The sequence below is a fragment of the Siphateles boraxobius genome, unplaced genomic scaffold, assembly GCF_051911475.1.
Source record: "Siphateles boraxobius isolate OS27281-9 unplaced genomic scaffold, OSU_SipBor_1 6, whole genome shotgun sequence".
NCBI lineage: Eukaryota > Metazoa > Chordata > Actinopteri > Cypriniformes > Leuciscidae > Siphateles > Siphateles boraxobius.
In genome coordinates, this window is record NW_027509186.1 from 22,233,675 (window position 1) to 22,256,520 (window position 22,846).

The following is a 22,846-nucleotide window of genomic DNA, read 5'->3' on the forward strand; positions in this document are numbered from 1 at the left end:
ACAATTGTTATGCCCCTGCCCCGATTCCCCTCGGAGAAGGGCGGATGCTTGCTGAAAGAGAGGAAGAAAAACAGGATAGACTGATAGGAGATGAGTAAATACCGGGCGATCGATATGATATACATCGCAATATACCAATACCACAGCCGTGAGGTTCCTATGTTGAAAAGTAACAGGTAAAATGGCAATGATAGCTACAAATAAGAAATTCACAAGCAAGACAACTGATTTTCTCTCTCTCTGATCTGTGACGCAGACAGAAAGCAGTCACCAGCCTTAGTTTTAATAGATTTCTCTCGAGTCATTTAGGATTGCAGATAGGAGCCACACTGAATCCAGCTGCAGGTCTTCTTTCATGCATATCTTATGTAAAAAGACAGAATGAGAGAGATCGAAAAAGCAGGAACAAAGAGAAAAGGAAGAAGAGGACAACAGAGGTCAAAGTCAATTTAGCGAATATGATAGAAATTTTGGGCAACCTGGTCTTGCCTTCTCAGCCCTTCTGCTGTTAACGGCACCTTGGCATCCCGATATTTGGTATTGGCTCCAAATCAGCCAAATAAGTGAGTGTTGTCAAATGCAGTCTACTTTTTTCTAAAATGTGGGATGTGCTTGATATTAAACAGTGTTATTAAAAGCGTATTAAGCCACAAAAGAGATCCTGTGCGAGTGCTCCAAGACGGGGCGGAACGTGCATAACCAAAGTATATTGTGGGCTTCAGATACATGCAAAGAGTCAAAGGCCTCGTTTACACTGTCAGTGAAATGTGACCCAATTCCGATTTTTTGCTCATACAGTATGTGTCACAGATCAGATGTGTTCTATGACCGTGTAAACAGGGAAAAAATGCAAAAGGTTTCAGGCCTCGTTCATATGTGGAAATAAATCAGATATGTATCAATGCGACTGTCATGTAAACAGCCAGATCAGATTTTCTGAGGCATTAGGCTACGTCTCCGCGGTTTAATGACGAGAGAAACCCCAACGCGCATCTGCGAAACGTCGTGTCGTCGTAGGAGAGGAATGTGGACACACGTTGACACAACATATCAAAGGTTGGCTTGCTCATTCTAAAACTTCGGACCCACTGCTCCTCGTTAAAGCCTGCAACGATCTCATGAAAGTGCGTACCTATAGAACAAATTTTATTTCTCGTGCCATTTATGCCAAAAATTGTTTTCGCGTACATACGATATGCACTTTATGGCGTGTAATACACACGCACTCTACACCCCTAATCCTACCCAAGGGGTTTACAGTGCATATCATGCAAGCAAGACTATTTTTGGCGTATAAATGGCACGAGAAATAAAATTAGTGGTATAGATACGCACCTTCATGAGATTGTGTTGTATGTTCCCACCAGTCCTAAGATCTCTCTCGTACACAATAACTGAAGCACATGTGCAGGCTGCAATGATGGCCCTTTTCGTCCTCCGCCTAAAAATCATGGTGATTTTTTTTTGTTTGGTGAACTTCGCATAAATCACAGAACTAGCTAGCATCAAGCATATTTCGTGTCCGTCCATCTGTGCAAGAACCCCCTTTAAGCATGCGTGACGTTTCAGATGGTATGTCAAGTGTAAACACATGAATCTGATATGGGTCACAATTGAAAGAAAGTGTAAACGAACGGTCAAAAAAATCGGATATAGGCTACAAATTAGAAATTGGGCATCAAGACCTGCAGTGTAAACGAGGCCAAATAGCCTACACACAAATATGTCAAAAAGTGTTTTGGTAAGTCTCCTCGTCAACACAGTCGGTTATGTCTTAAGTGAATGTAAACACTGAGAAAGAACGCATGTGTAACAGTATATTGGATCCGTGCATTAGCTCTTAAAGTGACCGCAGCCTAATAAATCTGATGCAGTCATTATTGTTAATCAAACAACAAAAGACAAATATAAAATCACTTACTGCTCTTGAATGAATAAACTGTAGTTTTAATAAGGATTAGTCTACATTTAAAAGTGCAATAGGTGATCTGGAAAATGTTAACTTTATCCTGCTAGCATTGAAAGCATATGATCCCTTCTCCCTGCAAATCGCCGTCCAAAGCCACGCCTCTTCCAAAACACATGAACACGCACAGACCAGAAACGAGACGACCAGAGACAGCGTTTTTGGATTATATCATGTGTCATTCACTAGTGAGAAAACTTCACAGTACAGTAACAGTTCAACAAAAACGAACGTAAACAACTGTTTGCCTGCCATTCTCGCTTAGACCGCTTAACATAGTGATTGCAATCAGGATTTCAACTAAAAAAACTTTCAGTAGACTTTCAACTAAAAAACTAAGAAATGTCTAATTATCAGGATAACTAAAAAAATGTCTGTAGAGAACAAGCTTATAATCGTTAACGAAAACGAACGAAAAAATGAAAACTAGGTGGGAAAAAACATTGTTGTTAAATGAAAACAAAAACAAAAACGAGGCATTACAAAAAAACGATAACTAACTAAAACTTTAATGTGTGTTTGGCAAAACTAACTAAAATAAAATAAAATTATAGAGTAAATGTCCTTATTTTTCATCTTTGTCAATGTCTTGGGCCGCCGCACCGGCCGCCACATATTGCGTTTCGTTATTAATTTAAAAAAAAACGCAGCTGCATTTCCTTTCCCTGCTCTCTCTCTCACATACACGCACGCGCACGCACACACACACACACACACACACACACACACACACACACACACACACACACACACACACACACACACACACACACACACACAGCCCCTCCCCTCCGTGCACACCGCGTCTCCATGAAAACGAGTGTTCGTTGAAAGCAAGTTCGCACCTTTACACAATCACACATTAAAAAGTAGTATAACAAATATTTTCAATTCTGAATACAATTTTGTCAGTGTGTTAATGTCGACCCGAGAAGCGATTGCGGCTTCTTTAGAAAGTTTGAGGTAAAATGCAGTTGGGTTGTCGATGTCAAAACACGATATAAGCTGTGATTCAAATATTAGCTAAAGCTAAATAATGTTACGTCATTTTTTTACTCTAACACTGAATGTTTGCTGCTTCAATCCAGATGAGTATTGTATAGGGTAAATTTACTATGGGTGTGAAAATTGTACAGCTGTGGGATTTGTATAGGTTGTGCATTTTGTATAGAAGATGTGTAACGTAGATTTTTTGCTCATAAATGTGTTGATACATGCCGTTCATGTGTGTCTTCTTTAGTCTGTTGGCTATTTAGGTTTTTTCCTGGCACACGTCACTTACACATTTTGCACTTACTGCGGAGTGTTGTGTAGACTATTTACATATTTGTGCTCATATGTGACCCTGAATCACAAAACCAGTCTTAAGTAGCACGGGTATATTTGTGGGAATAGCCAACAATACATTGTATGGGTCAAAATTATCAATTTTTCTTTTATGCCAAAAATCATTAGGATATTTAGTAAAGATCATGTTCCATGAAGATATTTTGTAAATGTCCTACCGTAAATGTATAAAACATATATTTTTGTGAGTGAATGCAGCACAATCGCGAACATAAATGGACAACTTTAAAGGCGATTTTCTCAATGTTTCGATTTTTTGCACCCTCAGATTCCAGATTTTCAAATAGTTGCATCTCAGCCAAACATTGTCCTATCCTAACAAACCATACATCAATGGAAAGCTTATTTATTCAGATTTCATGTGATGTATAAATCTCAATTTCAAAAAAAATGACCCATATGACTGGTTTTGTCATCCAGGGTCACATATGTACATTTTATGTAGCTACTGGTGTTATTGTTGAATACATATTTCTAAAATTGTATGATGTTTTTGTTGAGTTATTATTACACAATACTTTTTTCGGACCTTCTTGAATCTTGCCCCTGACAAATAACCAAAATTACAAAAAAAGACTAAAACTAACACTAAAACTAATAAAAACTAAACTAAAACTAAGCATTTTCAAAAAATAAAAACTAAACTAGCAAACCCACTTTAAAAACTAATTAAAACTAAACTGAATTTGAAAACAAAAAGTCAAAACGAAATAAAAATAAAAACTAATGAAAAATGCAAAACTATAATAACCTTGGTAGAGAATCACCTATTTATGGAAGCTTGTTTCCGCCACTAAATAAATAAATAATAATAATAGCGACTTTTTATCCCACAATTCTGACTTTTTTTTCTCACAATTGCGAGTTTACATCTCGCAATTCTCACTTTATTTCTCAGAATTGCGTGATATAAAGTCAAAATTGTGAGATATAAAGTCAGAATTGCGTGATATAAAGTAAGAATTGCGTGATATAAAGTCAGAATTGTGAGATATGAAGTAAGAATTGCGAGATATAAAGTCAGAATTGTGAGATATGAAGTCAGAATTGCGTGATATTAAGTCGCAATTGCGTGTTATAAAGTCAGAATTGCGTGATATAAAGTCAGAATTGCGTGATATAAAGTCAGAATTGCGTGGTATAAAGTCAGAATTGCGAGATATAAAGTCAGAATTGTGAGATATGAAGTCAGAATTGCGTGATATAAAGTCGCAATTGCGAGATATAAAGTCAGAATTGTGTGATATAAAGTCAGAATTGTGAGATATGAAGTCAGAATTGCGTGATATAAAGTCGCAATTGCGTGTTATAAAGTCAGAATTGCGTGATATAAAGTCAGAATTGCGAGATATAAAGTCAGAATTGCGTGATATAAAGTCGCAATTGCGTGATATAAAGTCAGAATTCCGAGATATAAAGTCAGAATTCCGAGATATGAAGTCAGAATTGTGAGATATGAAGTCAGAATTGCGTGATATAAAGTCGCAATTGCGTGTTATAAAGTCAGAATTGCGTGATGTAAAGTCAGAATTGCGAGATATAAAGTCAGAATTGCGTGATATAAAGTCAGAATTGCGAGATATAAAGTCAGAATTGCGAGATATAAAGTCAAATTTGTGTGATATAAAGTCAGAATTGTGAGATATGAAGTCAGAATTGCGTGATATAAAGTCGCAATTGCGTGATATAAAGTCAGAATTGCGAGATATAAAGTCAGAATTGCGAGATATAAAGTCAGAATTGCGTGATATAAAGTCAGAATTGCGAGATATAAAGTCAGAATTGCGTGATATAAAGTAAGAATTCCGAGATATGAAGTCAGAATTGCGTGATATAAAGTCAGAATTCCGAGATATGAAGTCAGAATTGCGTGATATAAAGTCGCAATTGCGTGTTATAAAGTCAGAATTGCGTGATATAAAGTCAGAATTGCGAGATATAAAGTCAGAATTGCGTGATATAAAGTCAGAATTGCGAGATATAAAGTCAGAATTGCGAGATATAAAGTCAGATTTGTGTGATATAAAGTCAGAATTGTGAGATATGAAGTCAGAATTGCGTGATATAAAGTCGCAATTGCGTGATATAAAGTCAGAATTGCGAGATATAAAGTCAGAATTGCGAGATATAAAGTCAGAATTGTGAGATATGAAGTCAGAATTGCGTGATATAAAGTCGCAATTGCGTGTTATAAAGTCAGAATTGCGTGATATAAAGTCAGAATTGCGTGTTATAAAGTCAGAATTGCGTGATATAAAGTCAGAATTGCGAGATATAAAGTCAGAATTGCGTGATATAAAGTCAGAATTGCGAGATATAAAGTCAGAATTGTGAGATATGAAGTCAGATTTGGGAGATATAAAGTCAGAATTGTGAGATATGAAGTCAGAATTGCGTGATATAAAGTCGCAATTGCGTGTTATAAAGTCAGATTTGTGATATATAATAACTCGCAATTGCGAGTTTATATCTCACAAATCTGACTTTATAACACGCAATTGCGACTTTATATCACGCAATTCTGACTTTATAACACGCAATTTCGAGTTAAGTCCAATTCTATGGGGGAAAAAGACAGACTTTTTTCCTCTTAGAATAGTTTATATCTCACAATTCTGACTTTATATCTCGCAATTTTGACTTTATACCACGCAATTCTGAGAAATATAGTGATAATGGCGAGATGTAAACTCCAAATTGTGAGAAAAAAAGTCAGAATTGTGAGATAAAAAGTCACTATTATTATTATATATTTATTTAGTGGCGGAAACAAGCTTCCATACCTATTGCACCTTTAATTTATACAGCAGTGTTATTTTACATTTAATTACTTTATTCCATTTCAGTTGCAGGGTATTACTTATCTGAATACCACTGTTAGTACAGCTTTGGTTTTGTTTGTAATTTCGTTTCTTTGTTCTTATTGTATTGCTGACTGTTTACTTGTCTTCTGTAGCTATTTTGAGGACTTTTACTTACATTAATTAACCAATTCGTTTTTGCTGAAGTATTGATAATTGTGTAATTTAACTGACATTTAAAATTACTCACATCATGAAATATGACGTATATTTACTTCGCAAAATTCATGGAAAATCTTCCTTCGCTGCATGCGGCTGTCAGTCATTCTCCGTATTCAAACAGCGTGTTGCGTTCAGTTACGACAGTCAGCACGGTAAAAATCTCTTCGAGATGATTCAATATTCCCATTATTATGCTTGATCTGTTGGTAAAGGTCAGTGGATTTGCATAAAATTACTTTATCTGGCTGGAGTTTTTTTATTGCTGTTTTTAAATGGTGGTACTCGCTACCAGTCTTTTAGATCACAACGCTGGAGTAGAGAGGACTATAAATTGGCATTGTGCACTGTGACTGGAATTTAATACTATAAAGAAACAAATGCTCAAACTGCTGAATGGATATGATATATAATACACTAGGGTATCTCTTTTCTTTGTGCCCTGAACTTTTGAATATGGAGAACAAAGTGTTGTGAATCCATGTTGCTTTAAACACATTATTCTGCACCCAAGAGGCGCATAATCATAAGTGGGTTGTGCAGCTCTGTATTGGAGTCTTTAATATTATTAGCCTATAGTTTTGTGCAGGGAAAGATTATTCAAAGCCTATATCTTGTTCTGTTGTATCTATAATATCTTGTTTCTGCATTAGCTGCGCAACACAATTCAAATAAACGTCTTTTAATTTTATATTATTTATTTTCTTAAATATAATATTTTACATTTATATATATACATCTTGTGAATTGTTTAGATGTATATACATATAAATCTAGTAAATTGTTTTTCACAGATATATTTTATAAGAATACAAGTAGTAATTTGTCATTTAATTTTTTATTTACATTTGACTATATTTAGCTACAGTTTTATTTTTCCACTCTAAATTATGTTTCACTAAATGCTTAGATTTCATAAAATGTTTTTCTAGAAGTGCATTTGCTGCTGAATTATTTACTCACCTACTTGATAATATATTATTTGTGTTGTAGATTTATTTTTTAATTGTTTGTTGTTTTTCTCTATAATAGTATGTATTTAGTGGAATGTGTTTAACACAAAAGGTTCCACACACACAGAGGTAGATATATTCTAATGATCAAGAAAATATAGCGGTATCGGATCGATATCTGCCGATATTCAGATATTCAGAAAAAGTATCAGTGTATAAGCTCTGATAGAAATGCATTCATGTGTTTCAAGTAGATGCACAATATAACGGTTATCATATCGGTTATCTTCCAAAATGACATATTTTTCTCATTTGTCAGCAGGGACGGACTTTATCGACGAGCGAGGCAAGCGGCCGCTTAGGGACCCAGGGTATCAGGGGGCCTTGACAAATACCCAGAAGTCTATATAAATAATATATATTGTATTAATTTTCTGTCACATTTTGTATATTCAGGACATCACCATCAAAGTTTTAACATTATTATTATATCTGCAAGAATGATTACAGGCCATTAATTCCTAGAGAAATCAATAGATTTCCTGCATTCTCCAAAGCAGAATAATCTCTAGGGGCTCCTAGATGAAGATAAGACTTGGTGAAGGGCATCAAACCTGCTGTGGAAGGGACAGATCTCATTTGCTTGAAAAAAAGAGAACATATTTTCATGAGAAGAAAGCCGGAAATACATTTATATTATAGTATTTCCTATACATTATACATACTGTTACTATACAGTATATATATTCTCATAAACATTATTATATGTTTATCATTGTAGTTGTATATAAGTATGTCAAACTTTATCTGCATACATACTGTACAGTATACTCATGTATGGTAAATTGTAATTTATAGCAATTCTCTTTATTGCTTATATGTTTACACAATAAAAATGTATGTCCAGCTCAAATCTGCTAAATGTGACTATAAGATATGAAGATATTATGTAACATTATATTATATATTTTATAAACATTAACATCACAATTTGAAGCTGCTTTGATACAAAAGGCGATATAAAAAATAATTTGACTTGACTTTGTATGTAAAACATTTATACAGACATTTATCTATTGCAGATATTTCTATGATATTCTGTACAAATCGATATTTTAGATGTAATAATGTATACATATAATTTAAGTAACTACATATACAGTACATAGTTCATACCAATGAATAAAAATCTCCAAATTTTGACCAACAACCAATTTGGTACTGATATATCATGCATCTTTAATATGCATCACAAATATTCATTACATTATATATTATCTAAATGGGAATGCTAACAGATAGCCATCTCTCTCTCTAGGTATCATAGATCTCCTTGGTTGGTCACATGACCGGCATACACCTTGGGGGGCTTTAAGTGTGAATCCAGAGCAAAGACCAATGAAGCGAAAACAACCTTACTACACCATCCTCCACCTTCCCTTCTCCGTGTCTTTATCCCCCCCCCCCCCTCCCCTCCCCTCCCCTCCCCCCTGATCCCTTTCGGAAACTCATCCTGTGGAGCCACTGTCCAGCACACGCTCATCAAAATTCATTTTTCCAATCTGCCTGACAATACTTCAATCAATAAAAGGAGTCCTTGACACTTTATCTTTCATGTCACTGAGGTGGTTTTTCCACACACTGTACATGCACTAAGTCTCCAGGCTTTGGGACGTCAGCGGATTTTCGACGGATACGTGGAAAAGGAAAGACTTGGGGCTATGTGATGAATTCAAAACAAAAGCTGACTGACAGTTCACCCGGTGAGTGTCACATCCCAGAAGGGTTATGTGGGATTTATTCATCCAATATCGCAGTAACCCCCCACATCTCAAGGACGTTCAGCCCTTAAGTGAAATCAATCAAGGCAACAAAAAAAACAAAAAAACATGAAAGGACTAAATCTAAACGCTCCTTTAAGATCTCCGTTCAGGCCCGCCGGAGGACTCTGTTAGATGTCCTATTTAGACAGGAGAGAACCATGAGCTATCCTCCCAGTGGGCTCTAGGCTTCTTTATGGCCCCTAAAAGCCCCATTAAAATCAAGCTGCCAGATGGTGCCCTTATCAGAGCCGTCAGAACGTTGCAATGGGGGCAGAGTAGTAAATATTTGTCAGGAGAGGGCAGCTGCTTCTGGAGACAGATTTGTGGAGGAGTCCTCGTTGTGCGCAAGTCCGTAACGCTGCACGCCTTCTCGGACAGATTTTGGCACTCGCCGTGTGTTTGTGTGAACGAGAGAAAGCGAGAAATGGAAAGGTAGGAGGTGAAGAGAAATAATAATTCTACAGTTGGTAATAATCATCAAGCATCTGTAGCTGTGGGTCTAATAACAATAACACAAGCTGTCTCGGCCGAAGGGATGCCAAATGCCACTGTCAACCAAAACAGCTGAGCGGTGAATAGCCAAAATATTACACACAGTCAAATTTCAGCGCTGTCAATCGGCACCAGGTGTTTTCAAAGCTAATGAACTTACACTGTAGCTTTCATTATGTTTGTCTTTCTCATGGCAACAAGGCCTCTCGTAGCCTGGAATGTTCTACCGTCTGTCTCTGATGTATTGCTACTACATTGTCATGACCGTAGCCCACGAGAGACTGTTTCACATTGTCAACATGCTGAGCCCTATTCTTCACCGCCTACAAATGATGCGACCCGCTTTCATTAAGTCACTCATTCAAAAATAAAGACATTGAGAGATGATACTATTATGTTATATTATGTAAATAACCACATTTGAATGCGTCAGCTGCGGTCTAACTTCATTTATGCTGAAAGTCTTAACACCAAACACCTGTTAAATGAGTTTCGTTTGAAATTCAACATAAAATCTATTACTGCATCTATTAAAATGGGTTGCAAACAACAAGTCAAACCACAGTAATTCACTTTGTAAATTGAAATGACATTATTGAACCAAAGCGAGTTGCAAACATCAAATTTAATTTTTGTTACAAATTTACTTTGTAAGTTTATAAGACAATAAAAGTAATGATATTATTAATTGTATTTAAATGTTAATATTATTAGGCCTACTAATAATCGTATAGTAGTATAATTATTATTATATTCAATATTATTCAATATTATTATTATTAATTAAAATATTACATAACAGTAATAATAAATAAAAGCATACTAAAAATGACAATATTATTATTGCACCGGAAATATTTTTCAATATCAATAGTAGTAGTAGTATAATCATTATTATATTTAATATTATATTATTAATTAATATATTATAGAATAATATATAAAATCATATTAAATGTTGCATTATTATTATAATTATTATTATTATATGCTTGCATTAACAGGTAGTGCACAGTGCTAGCAATGTTAAATTCATGGCATGGGTTCAATTACCAGGGAACACACATATTGATAAAATACAGAGCTTGAAAACTAAAAGTAGCTTTTGGGTAGTGTATGAATAAATATAAACAATGTCCTCTTGAAAGAAGCAAAGAACACTGCCCTCTGGAGGACAATTACTGAAAAAACTGATTGTGTATGCGTTATACATTCATCTCTGCTGCCCTCTAGTGCCAAACAAGTGTGAGAGCTCAATGAAACTTATTATAAAGATATTACGCAAGCGTATGCAAATTATTCTCATAAGTCCTTACAAAAAAAGGTCTAAATTGCCCCCAAGGCACAAAGTAGGTTATTTTAATGAATAGACAGATTTTTTTTGTGTATTTAAACAGATTTTTAGTGTATAGAAACTTCACAGAGTTTTGGGGGAAACAAGTGAGATTCATGTACATATCAGTGAATGAATGACTGATGGATTAATTAATTTACATGTTACATTAAAAGTGCAAAGAAAAATATTGCAGAAGGTCAGAGCAGAGATAAATGTATGCTCCTTGACATTTAACATTTTGGTAAGAAAGCAAATCTCCATATACCGTCTGGAGTCGTGCGTGTTGTTGCTCTCGGTCTCTGTTCAGTGTAATGGGTAATTGTGGGTTTATGCCACTAATTGTCTCCTGTAGGACTACAGGCATAATTGAGACAGCTGCAGATGTGGCTGGAGACGCAGCGCCGTCCCAGAAGACACTGCATTGAGCAGTCATACCGCTCTCAGATCAGCACTATTACTCCCCCGATACATGCACAGCAATGACTCAGTCTGAGCGCTCTCAGTGGTCTTCTCAGTCTAAACAGCCCATTTCAAGTCTCACACAGCAGAAGGTTTCAGGGGGAGATTGCTGACCCAGGACCAAATTAGTTTATAGATAAAGGACAACAGTCTTTCAGAGTCGCTTAATGTCACCGCCGTCAGCCATTCACAGCACCCCTGTAGAACAGGCTGTTGGGTCCAATATTATATCGTTTTGGGGGAGATAATTAAATCACAGTACTGGGGATGGGATCAATTGTGACAGCTGAAACAGCTCTTCAGGCGTTGTCTCATTTAGGTGTCAGATGTTTTACCTCCAGTCCTGCATCAAGACACCGATCTAACTTAATTCCCTGTTAAACTGGGCGTTTACGGTTTACGTAAACACGTGTTTTAAGCTTTTTTTTAAGAAAGAAAGGAAGAACCAAATTGAAATTGGAAATATACCATCCCACATAAGAAAAAACAGAGTCGAGAACACTTGCTTTGTTAAATTGTTTCTCCTAGGTAGAAGATTAAAGGGAGATCAGTTGGACACTATTACTTGAACTAAGATATTTCACAAGAGTCTGCTCTAGAGTTTCAGAAGAGATCAAGATCGTCACATGCTGTGCTTGGATCACTTGCAAAAGAGCTCAATATGAACTCAGAACATTTCTCATTAAATTATTAAACTATCTATCCTATGCAATCCACATTCATTTTATAGCTCTTACTGTGTCAATAGCCCATTTCTGAGGAGAAGCATTTGAAATAAAACTGACACTTAAAAGAGACTGAGTTAGGTCCCCATTAGGTCTCCCAAAGGCATCCAAATGCAACCTATTAACAATTCTTTAAAACAATATAGAATTATTATAAAATTGTTATACAGATTACACTACCGTGCACTAGTTTGGGATCAGTAAAATGTGTTTAATGTTATTGAAAAATGTCTCTAATGCTCAACAAGGCTCCATTTTGATAAAAAATACAGTGAAAACTGTATATTGTGTAGTAGTATTGCAATTTAAAAGAACTGTTTTCTATTTTAATTTATTTTAAAATGTGATTGATTCCTGTGACGCAAAGCTGAGATTTCAGCATCATTACTCCAGGCTTCAGTCACATGATCCTTTAGAAATCTTTCTAATATGCTGATTTGCTGCTCAAGAAACATGTCTTATTACCAACGCTGAGAATGACACAATTGCTAAACAAAATATGCAAACGCAACATAAAATACTCCAAACTCAAGCAGAAACCAGAAAAACTCACCAGATTTTGCGAGGCATCTGACACGTTGTGCACCCAAAATACGCGACTCTCTCCTCTCAGGCTCTCGATTTCAGCCTCTCCCTCCCTGTCCTTCCATTTCTAAAGCATATGCACATAACACTAAGCTTTATTGAATAAACAAAAGCACCTGCATAAACAGGCAGACACACAGGCCCTGATTATGCTGTTCCTCTAATGTGGCCCTGTCCTTCAAGTGGAGAGAGCCGACCATTCACTTTGTAGTTGCAGATGCGATGGGGGGAAATCATTGGTTAGATTCTGCCCAGCAAAGCACAGCCCTACATAGACAACGCGCCCAGACACACCAACCTGTTCTAATACACACACACACACACACACACACACACACACAGACATTTTTGGATGCTCCTTGCATTGTTAACTCATTTCCATGGAGACCAATATAAATAGTAAGCAGCGACATCAGGAATTGTTATTCGTGACAAAAACACACACAGGGAAGAATTGTGACATGACCAAATCTGAAGGTACAGTAGTATAGTGATAAAATTGAGCATGCTGTCCTTCTCACACACACACACAAGCGCAAAGACCACCTGTGCTAATCCACAGCAGGGGGCTTTGATGTCGGTCCGTTTCTGTCTATACCGAGCTCACGATTATTGCCTCCACTCGCCTCTCTTTCATCCCCATCTCTCGCCGCCAGACAGGCTGATAGACACTTGAAGGTTGAGACGTTCATACAGAACAGGCATGTGTGAAGATCTCACACCAAACACTTCACACAAAGTATGATTAGTATGGGCAAGGGGAGCGAAATGATTGCTGGATCAATGGTAGATGTATTGACTGAATATTCAGGCGTGTCATTAAGACAGAGATTTAGATGGATCGAGTTTATTCCACACACACACACACACAGACTCACCGGGTTCTCAGGGCGGCAATGCCGGATTTGTCAATCCTGTAGAGCAGGAGAGAAAGAGAAAGAGAGAAAAATACAACTCAATTAAAAAAAATAAAAGACCAAAATCATCAATACACCCTTTGAGACAATAAGATACATCTGCTTTTAACCTAAAAATACATTGTATATTCCCGACAAATAGGAAAGCACTCATTATTTATAATTAAAAAGCCATATATGCTGTCAATATGTAAATTGTAATATTCGTCCAACACAAAATTTTAATGCTAATTCTAATAATATATTTTTGATAATTTGGCCCTAATTCTGTCATCTTTTATTCAATTACATGTCATTTCAAACCTGTGTGATACTCCAAAAAGGACAAAAACACCATAAGAGTATCATAAAAGTGGTCTGTACGACTACAAAAAAGAAGTTTATTCAAGTGTGATATTAGTATACTTTTAAATTAAAAAACAAGAAAGTATACTTTCAGTACACTGTTTATGCACTTATTGTACTTCACAGAATTATACTTAAAATTGCACTTAAGTATACTTGACTTACTGACAGAAAAGTCTAAGTATATTTGGCTTATACTTGTACTCAGTCTTTTGATCAAGATATACTAAGTTGTAGCCTAATATTTTTTCACATAGATTTACATACTGTCTTATAAACTTTCATGTTCAAGTTTATATAACAAGTCAGCTTTGGGTTGCAAAGTGCAAAAATAATACATAAATAGTCAACTATAAGTATGATGTTAAGTTCACTTAAAGAGAACTTACAAATATACTTGCAGTATAAAACTACTAAACTAGTAGTTTAATGAAAGAACACTTCAAAGTCTACTTTCATAAACCAAATAATATGTTTTAAGTATTTATATCAGTATATGATCACTAGTAGTATAGTCGCAGAACAAACGAAAAACGTAGTTGTAAACTAGTTAAGTATCTCAACGTTTACTGTCACACTTAAATGCATACTTTTATACACGAAAAAGTGGGCCAATTTAGTCCAAAAAGTTCCTGCAAAAAATTAATTACAAACAACTTGGATGTTTAAGCCAAAAAGCTTAAGCTTAAATTACATTAAACTGCAAAAAAGTTCCAAAACTTATTTAAAAGGTTGTCATAACTTATTGATCATAGAATTTTGTAGTGTAGTGTTGAAATAGTACACTTACAAGTATACTACTAGTACATTGATACTAGAATGTTGCTACATAAAGTATACTTAAAAAATACTTGAACTTAAATTTTAGTAATTTTATTAAGTATACCAAATATCTTGCCCTTTGGTGCAGCAGGATAAACATCCTTCAAAATCGGTTTTGTGTTTCACAAAAGAAAGACAGTCATATGAGTTAAGAATGATTTAGCAAATATCCTCTACACAAGCTGTTGTGCTAGGTGGGAGATGCAGGTTTGAATCGAGCTTCTCCATGTCAACTGGTACAGTAAATAAATTGATAATTGCTAAATCAGATGAAATGGTCTGTCTGAGATCTTGGATGAGTGTTTACTCCTATTTAATTTGTTTCTCTGTTCAAATCTATTTTTTGTGCAATTCTACTGAGGCCAAATTATACTGCCATTAGGCCTGATGTGGAGAACAGCATGAGGTTTATAATTTCAGCTAAATGAGTGATGAGCCAAACACATGCTGGTAATTTGCCGGCACCGAGAAACTTTATATTTCTGTTTCACATGCAAAAAAAAACAAAAACCTTGCAGACATACATCAACATTTCTCTAAGGAGTTTCGGAGAACCGTTTAATGACATTTCAAACATTTTGTCCATTTGAATGTGTGAACATTTACAGCCCATTGACGAAGGAAAGATGTTCCATTCCATTCAGAGAGTCAACCATCAATCATTCACCTTTACCTGCAGCACACACAACTGCATACATTACAATACAAAAGAAGAGTTGACTTATTAATTTTCTCTAAGAAACAAGTCCACTGTGCCTTACATTAGCTTCCCTATTTATCAACCCGAAACTGCAGCGACTAAATGTAGATAAATGTATATATTTATAAGGAAAGCCAGCGACCTTCACAGCAGCAGGCAAAAAGAAACCAGTTTTGCAAGTCAGATTTTTTATTTGATTGTATTTTGATTATCTGTCTCACTGAAACATGCTCACAACAATGAAATTCATATTACTCTGAGCAGCCAGTGACACTCATGTAAGCAAAGGTGTGAGATATAAAAACTGGTATCGTCACGGTCCACAGTTGTGACGCAGTCATCTAATCAGTGTGTATTGTTGTCAGATACGACAAGCTTTGTCACTGTGCGTCACTATCATTACATCAGCACTGGCCCACCACAAAGCACAGAGGTAGACCACCATTAAAGCACAGAGGTAGACCACCATTAAAACCGCAATGGTCTGCATGCTCATTGTGCACTGCATAACATGTAAAGAGGTGACGCTAAGAGGTTGGTATCACTTTTGTTTTCTTAGCTTTAACTTGAGATATACCACAGAGTTCTTGAATGGCATGGAACACTCATTCTCCCACTAGAATTACATTTGGTCACATACAATAATCTCTAGACATGTGCCGGTATACGGTTATACGATTAATCACGATAATAAACATGCACAATATTGTTATCGTGGGCACTTCAAAGCACCGTGAATAACTATTTATTATGACTTATTCAGATTTTTAGAATACTTTTCCCACCAACTGGTTAACATGCACAACACCGCAGTATGCTGCGTCAAAGAGAAATGCGCACACACTGATGAAAAGAAGCGCTTGGCGAAACAAGTGAAGGATACGCGCTGAATGAAAATGCACATTCGCTCTCTGACAGCAGGTGGCACTTATGGAACAGCAGAAATGCAGCCATTACCCTGGTCACCCCGTAAACAAAAGCAGCTGTTTAAATGTTTTAAACAGCCATTCCGATTTTTGTATTCGCAATGGTGTTCATTGCAGCACCGAATACTTAAATACTTAGACTTAATAGGCTATTTAACTTTCAAATGTAATTTTTTTTTACATTTTAATCTGGAGTCTAGATGACTAAAACATGCTCTTTATTGTTTGGTCACACTTTACAATAAGGCTCCATTAGTTAACATTATTTAACAAACGGACAATGAAAAATACTTCTAAAGCATTTATTAATCGCAGTTAATTACACATTAATATTTTAAGTTGTAATTGTATTATTTAATGCACCTGAGCTAACATGAACTAACAGCTGTGTTTTTTAACTAACTTTAACAAAGAATAATAAACTTCTGTAACAAATTTAGCGATTGATCATTGTTAATGTGTTAATGCATTAAACTAACGTTAACTAATGAGAGATTATTGTAAAGTGTTACCTATTACTCTTTATAATTCTTTTGCACTTTAATCTGTTTGAAATATTTGTTCACTTTATTGTTTTTGTATTGCTTTATAGTTGTAATGATTTATAATGGACACATTATAAATCATTACAATTGTATTTAAATGTTCAGTGCTTTTTGTATAAGAAAAAAGTTATTAAACCTGTATAGTATGACATAATTTTTTTGCAACTAATTTCAACATCGTGATAATACCGTATACTGTGATAAAAGCTTAAAAACTTTATATCGTCCCACGCCTAATCATCTCCTTTATCCAAACATTTTTTCACTTCAGTCACATTGCCCAGCTCCATCCCTTCATTAGCATCAAAGATGCCAAAACAGTCATCAATGTATTTGTTTCATGCCACCTTGAATACTGTAATGCCCTTTTCATTGGCTTACCAGCCATTACCAGATTGCAATATATTCAAAACTCCACTGGTTACGGGTGTCCTATCCTATCAAGCAATTACTGCTCACTTTTCAATCTTTACATGACTTGGCTTCCCGCTATCTTTGAAATCTGAAATCTTCTCCCCGATAATTTCGGTCTTCTGAATGTGGCCTTCTCTCTGTCCCTAGGTATAGCCTCTCTTCTTGGGTAGATCATTTTATCACACCCTAACTTTAAAATTCTCTCTTCCGGTCACTGCATTAAAAATAATAATAATTCTAAATTCAGATCGCAACTCAAAACCTATTTGTTTTCTGAATGTTAAAATTTCTTAAGTAAATGTTCTGTATTTGTGCTTGATTCTGTGTTGCTGTGCACTAACTTGTCGATGCAATGCCCCTTTTACTGTCTTTGTATCATCTTTGCTCAATTCTGTTTGTAATATTCTACTCCACTGCTTGTGCTATTGTCTGTTATTATTGTCTATCATATTGCTGTTATCTTTTCTTTATTGTATCTACATTATAAAGCATCCTTGAGCAATGTAAATGTGCTACATAATGTGCTAAATAAAATGTATTATTATTCCTTCTTTACCTCGCCATTCTCATTTTTATTTCCTTACACTCAAAGAGAATATCTGTGAACCATTTAGCTCCATGCATACAGATTTTTTCCTCGGATTCTGAGTTCAACAGAGTTCATTCCTCAAAGTGGCAGGGGTGCGTGTAGAAAATCCAATCCTTCTCCATCCTTTAACTATATAACCACAATGCTTAACTGAACTAAAGAAACAGAGGGCTCACAAATACACAGACAGGCAGTCAAAGAAACAAGGAACAGGTGATCCAACGAATCAGAAACCATGGTAACAAATGAATGAATGAGATTAGCTAAAACAGGGACAGGGAAAACCATGACAAAGAAACTAAACAATGAAACTGTAAAACTATAAACTTAAGACAAAAACGTGACACAAAGACGTTGTAAATATCTCATACCACACCCGTTTGAAGAGCCGAAGCAGAAAGCACTTTGATTCGTCAACATAATATTACATATAATAACAATTAGCTTGCTAGGAGAAAGAGTTTGCTATTTCATAGATAGACTGTGAAAAAAATTACAAAATAGATATTAAACTGTTTTCAACATTAATATAACAATAAGAAATATTTATTTAGGAGCAAATCAGAATATTATTTTAAAATACCATGTGACGATGATTCCCATCAAGCAGTAATTCCGATCTCTGTAAGGACGTGAATGCTTCTTGCAAGTTGAAATCTCGTAGTTACGGTTATTTTAAAATGTGTAATCACTTTACAATATTATTGTTTACTGTTTTTGATCAAATAACTGCAGCCTTGGTGAACATAAAAGACTTCTTTCTAAAACATTAACCAGTATTTGAACTATGCACACGTTTATCATTTTTAGAATCATAGTCTTTCTTTTATAAGAATAAATCTAAGTACACCAAAAAAATGGCAGCAACTGAAATCAGTTTAAATTTCTTGTCTTTTTTTGGGTTTTGCCCTGGTAAAGAAAGAATGAGCCTTAAGGTCAACAGTTGATTTTTATAAGGCTGTTATAAAAAAACAGCCACATTTTATAAGGCTGTTAAAAATTACTTTTCTTTGCAACATTTTCTTGTAAAGTGTCTAAAATATACTTTTATCTATAAAATATTTTAAAAACAAAGAAAACAAATCTAAAACACAGACAGAATTCTTCACTAGATAGACAGTTTTACTGATTTACTCTCCCAAAATAACGTATCTAAATTATAAAAAAATATCTAAATGGAAATCTATAAAGTGTATTATGAAAAGGTAAATTTAGCCTGGCCAATTTGCCATCTTCCTCACTAAAAAGCAATTGGGAATAAATAAAAAAGCAGATTTATCTTATTCTACCATAAACTCATAAATGCACTGAGCTCAACTGTACTTTACAGCACAAATTTTGAGTCACAGTTTGAGGCTAGAGCGAAACAAAAAAGTATCCTACCATCCAAAGCCCCCAAATGACACACTTCTTTTCCTCCTGTACATGCTGACCACAGTGATTTCTCTCTCTGTCTTTCTCGATTAACAGTGACAGACAAAAGACTTCACCTCTCATTCCACCCTTTTAGGGGAGGCCACCAGGGGGAAGAGTAAGTGGACAAGAGGGAAGGAAAGCTGACGCCTACTCCTACTTGTTTCCCACCCCTAACCCCCCTCTCTTCACTTCACCTCCCTCTATACTTTATAAATGTGTCTATGGCTTTTTAGGTCACAGCTACTCATTATATCCAGCACAGGAAGTACAGCACCATTAAGTAATGACTTTTAATCAATAGATCCCAATGTGATTTTTAGTGGATGCCTGATACCATTTTCCCTCAAGTTTTAACTCACAATACCAGACTTATTTGTGAAATTTCTTAAATAAAATCAGTGCCATATTTAGATAAAATAATTTAATATTTTAATTTCTAAATGTGTGGCTAAACATTATTCAAAGACAAAACAATAACGGACCATGACTGAAAGGAACAGCGGAACTTAAATGCACAAGGTGACAAACTCAAATACAAACAAATGTGCTCTAATTAAACGGCAAACGGCAACAAAGAGAAACGAAACTAAAATAAATCTAAACTGAACATAATGGTGACATAACGCCCCCGCCCCCGACAGGGGGATAGGGAGAGTAGGGGCTCTGGAGGCAGACGAGGGGCTGGCGAAGAACCAGAACTAGACAGGAGGAACCAGGGCGGAGCAGACGGCGGAAGGACCCCTGGAGGAGCTGATGGTGGACACAGTCATGGAGGATCTGAAGCTGGAAGGAACCAGGAAGGAGGCGATGACAGGATGGAAAAGGTGCACGTCCAGAGCACAGGTGGTACGAATGCCCACGGCGGAATCGATGGTGGGAGGAGCCAAGGCAGAGTAAGCGGTCCGAAAACCAACGGTGTAGCCGAGAGGTCTGTAGACCCTGGTGGAGCCGAGAGACTGAAGGGACCGGGTGACAGTGGAGGTTTATGACAGTGTTTTCCCTTTATATGCTCCCCTTGGCCCTCATTTATCAGAAGTATAACATTTCATATTACTGTTATGCCAGGGATTAAAGTGAAAAAAATTCTTCTGACAGAAATTTTTTTCAGGCCAAGTCATATTCCTTTAACTTTATTTAAATAGTCGAGACCAATAGCGTTTTAAGGGGAGATGTTTTAAACCACTTTAATATTGCCTGTTTGCATATTTTAAAAGCTATTTTAATCTATGAAAAAAATTTAATTAGCTTGACAAATAATCAACCATCTACATAACTTTTCAGTGCATGTTTTTATTTATCTTATAAGACCAAACAATGCTAAACTATATTAATATATAGTTTGTTCCATGGCTGAGGGCAAAGTGAAGTTTCATAACTTTATATATTTAGGCTATTTAACTTTAACTTTGTAGCCTATTAGAGAGCTGACTAATGTTTGACTGAATTGTTTGATTTATTTCTCATTGTATAGCTTCTTATAGCCTACCTATTAGGCTACTTATACTTTTATACTGGATATTATTGATCATTAAAACTGAAATTTAACAAAAAGAGACAGGGTTGTGTAATGTTATATATTCTAAACTAACTCATATACATAAAGATAACCGGAGCAGCCAGAGTGTGCTGAGTGACGCGATCAAGATCGCTCTGTTCCGATTGCCACAGCCCGTAGAACCACAGACAGCAATTATATTATCGGAAATTATTTTATATAAAAATCACTTATTAGATTTTTCCCATCCTCACCGACCTTGTCATAAAACTCGTTTAAATGATCATACGACGCCTCCTTGCTGCTTTTTGTTTTGATGACGCATACGGCGGTGCAACACTGGTGGCTGGTGGCTTTCCCACTACATATTAAGGCCTGTTTACAGTGTGTTTTAGCCGGGTTTTTGCCTGGAAGGCTCTATAGAAATATTGCACCCTATTGAACGAAGTTAAATAGAGTGCTGCCGTTCACAGACACCAGAATGAACGAGTTTACAGTAACGTTCATCAGGCAGTAATACAGTACGTTCAGTTCACGTTCGCCCAAAATATGAACGAGTTCATGAACTATCGTTCAATGAATGCGTTCAGGCACAACACTGCCAGTTAGGTCCTCTCTCAACAAATGTATGCAAACAAATTAAAAACCTTGGAGTGATCTTTGACTCTTCACTATTTTTTGATAAACAAATTAGTGGTGTTATTAGAGGAAGCTTTTTCCATTTAAGATCTATTGCAAAGTTGAATAATCTTTCAAGCAAAGATTTAGAAGTTGCAATTCATGCATTTATAACATCACTATTAGACTATTGCAACTCTCGTGTTGTCTTCCTCAATCTACACTATCTCAATTACAAATTGTTCAAAATGCAGCTGCAAGACTTTTGACTGGGTCTAGAAAGAGGGATCATATTTCTCCTGTTTTGGCATCCCTTCACTGGCTTCCCATTAAGTTTAGAGTTGATTTTAAGATCCTTATGTTTGTTTATAAGGCGTTGTGTGGCTGTGCACCTAGGTATATTTGTGATCTTATTGTGCCATACTGTCCTGCTAGGGCACTTAGATCTTCAAATCACTTACTTTTAAATGTATCACGATGTCGCTACAAATTAAAGGGTGATCTGGCCTTTTCTGTGGCTGGGCCAAAGCTTTGGAATGCTCTTCCTTATCATCTGAGGTCTGCTCCTTCATTGGACATTTTTAAATCTACTCTGAAAACACATTTTTATTCTTTAGCTTTTGGAAACTTGTAATAGTTGTTTTTATAGTGTAGTCCTGCTATGCACTATGTACAGACTTTGGATCAATTTGTATTGAGTTAAATGTTCTTTATAAATAAAGGTGGTTGTTGTTGTTGATGTTGATGTTGTTGTTGTTGTTGTCGTCGTCGTCGTGGTGGAGGGCAGTGCGGAGCCACAGCGATGAGCTGTCGAGGCATAACCTGGGTGCCGGAGGAACGAGGCGGAGGCGGTGTGACCGAGGACGCTGGTGAAGCCGCAGGGAAGGCAGAGCCAGATGGAACTGAAGGGGTAGAAAGCTGAAGTGCAGCGGAAGGATCGAAAGTACACAGCCCAGGCAGGGTGATGTCCGACCAAGGTGGGCCAGGTGGGATGAGGAAGCATGGTGGAGCAGAGGGGACGACGGTCCCGGGCCAAGGCAGAGTCGACTGCTTGACGGGCTGAGTTGGAGCTACGGGCCTGGAGGTATGAGGTAGAACACAGGAGTTGACACACCTTGGCTAAGCTGGTGAACTAGATCGTCCATGGCGGATCAGACCAGGTAACAGCCAGTAGATGAGCCGAGGAACTGAAGGGTGCCAGAGAAGGTGGTGCAGAGTGACTGACTAGCCTGGGCAGAGGAGGTGGGAGAAGGAGGTAGGGTGGGTGTATAATCCATAATAATGAAGAATTTAAGCTAGGCAAGACAAGCAGTGAAAAGGTTTCCGAGTGCTCTGTTTTTTTCAGTGGCCATT

General features: G+C 36.3%; 1 protein-coding gene across 4 annotated transcripts in view; it reads right to left on the reverse strand.

Moving 5' to 3' along the window:
• rap1gap2a (RAP1 GTPase activating protein 2a) overlaps positions 1-22,846 on the reverse strand; it is an 81,415-nt gene that overhangs the window by 52,741 nt on the left and 5,828 nt on the right. For 2 of the 4 annotated variants that reach the window (XM_077208186.1, XM_077208183.1), the window contains exons 1-2: positions 19,348-19,435; positions 13,585-13,620 (exon numbers count right to left, since the gene is read on the reverse strand). In XM_077208186.1, coding sequence (XP_077064301.1) covers positions 13,585-13,620; positions 19,348-19,391 — 80 coding nt within the window. In that variant the 5' untranslated portion in view covers positions 19,392-19,435. Of the gene's footprint in view, positions 1-12,674; positions 12,755-13,584; positions 13,621-19,347; positions 19,436-22,846 lie in introns of those variants that run through there. The other 2 variants (XM_077208185.1, XM_077208187.1) reach the window with 2 other exon arrangements.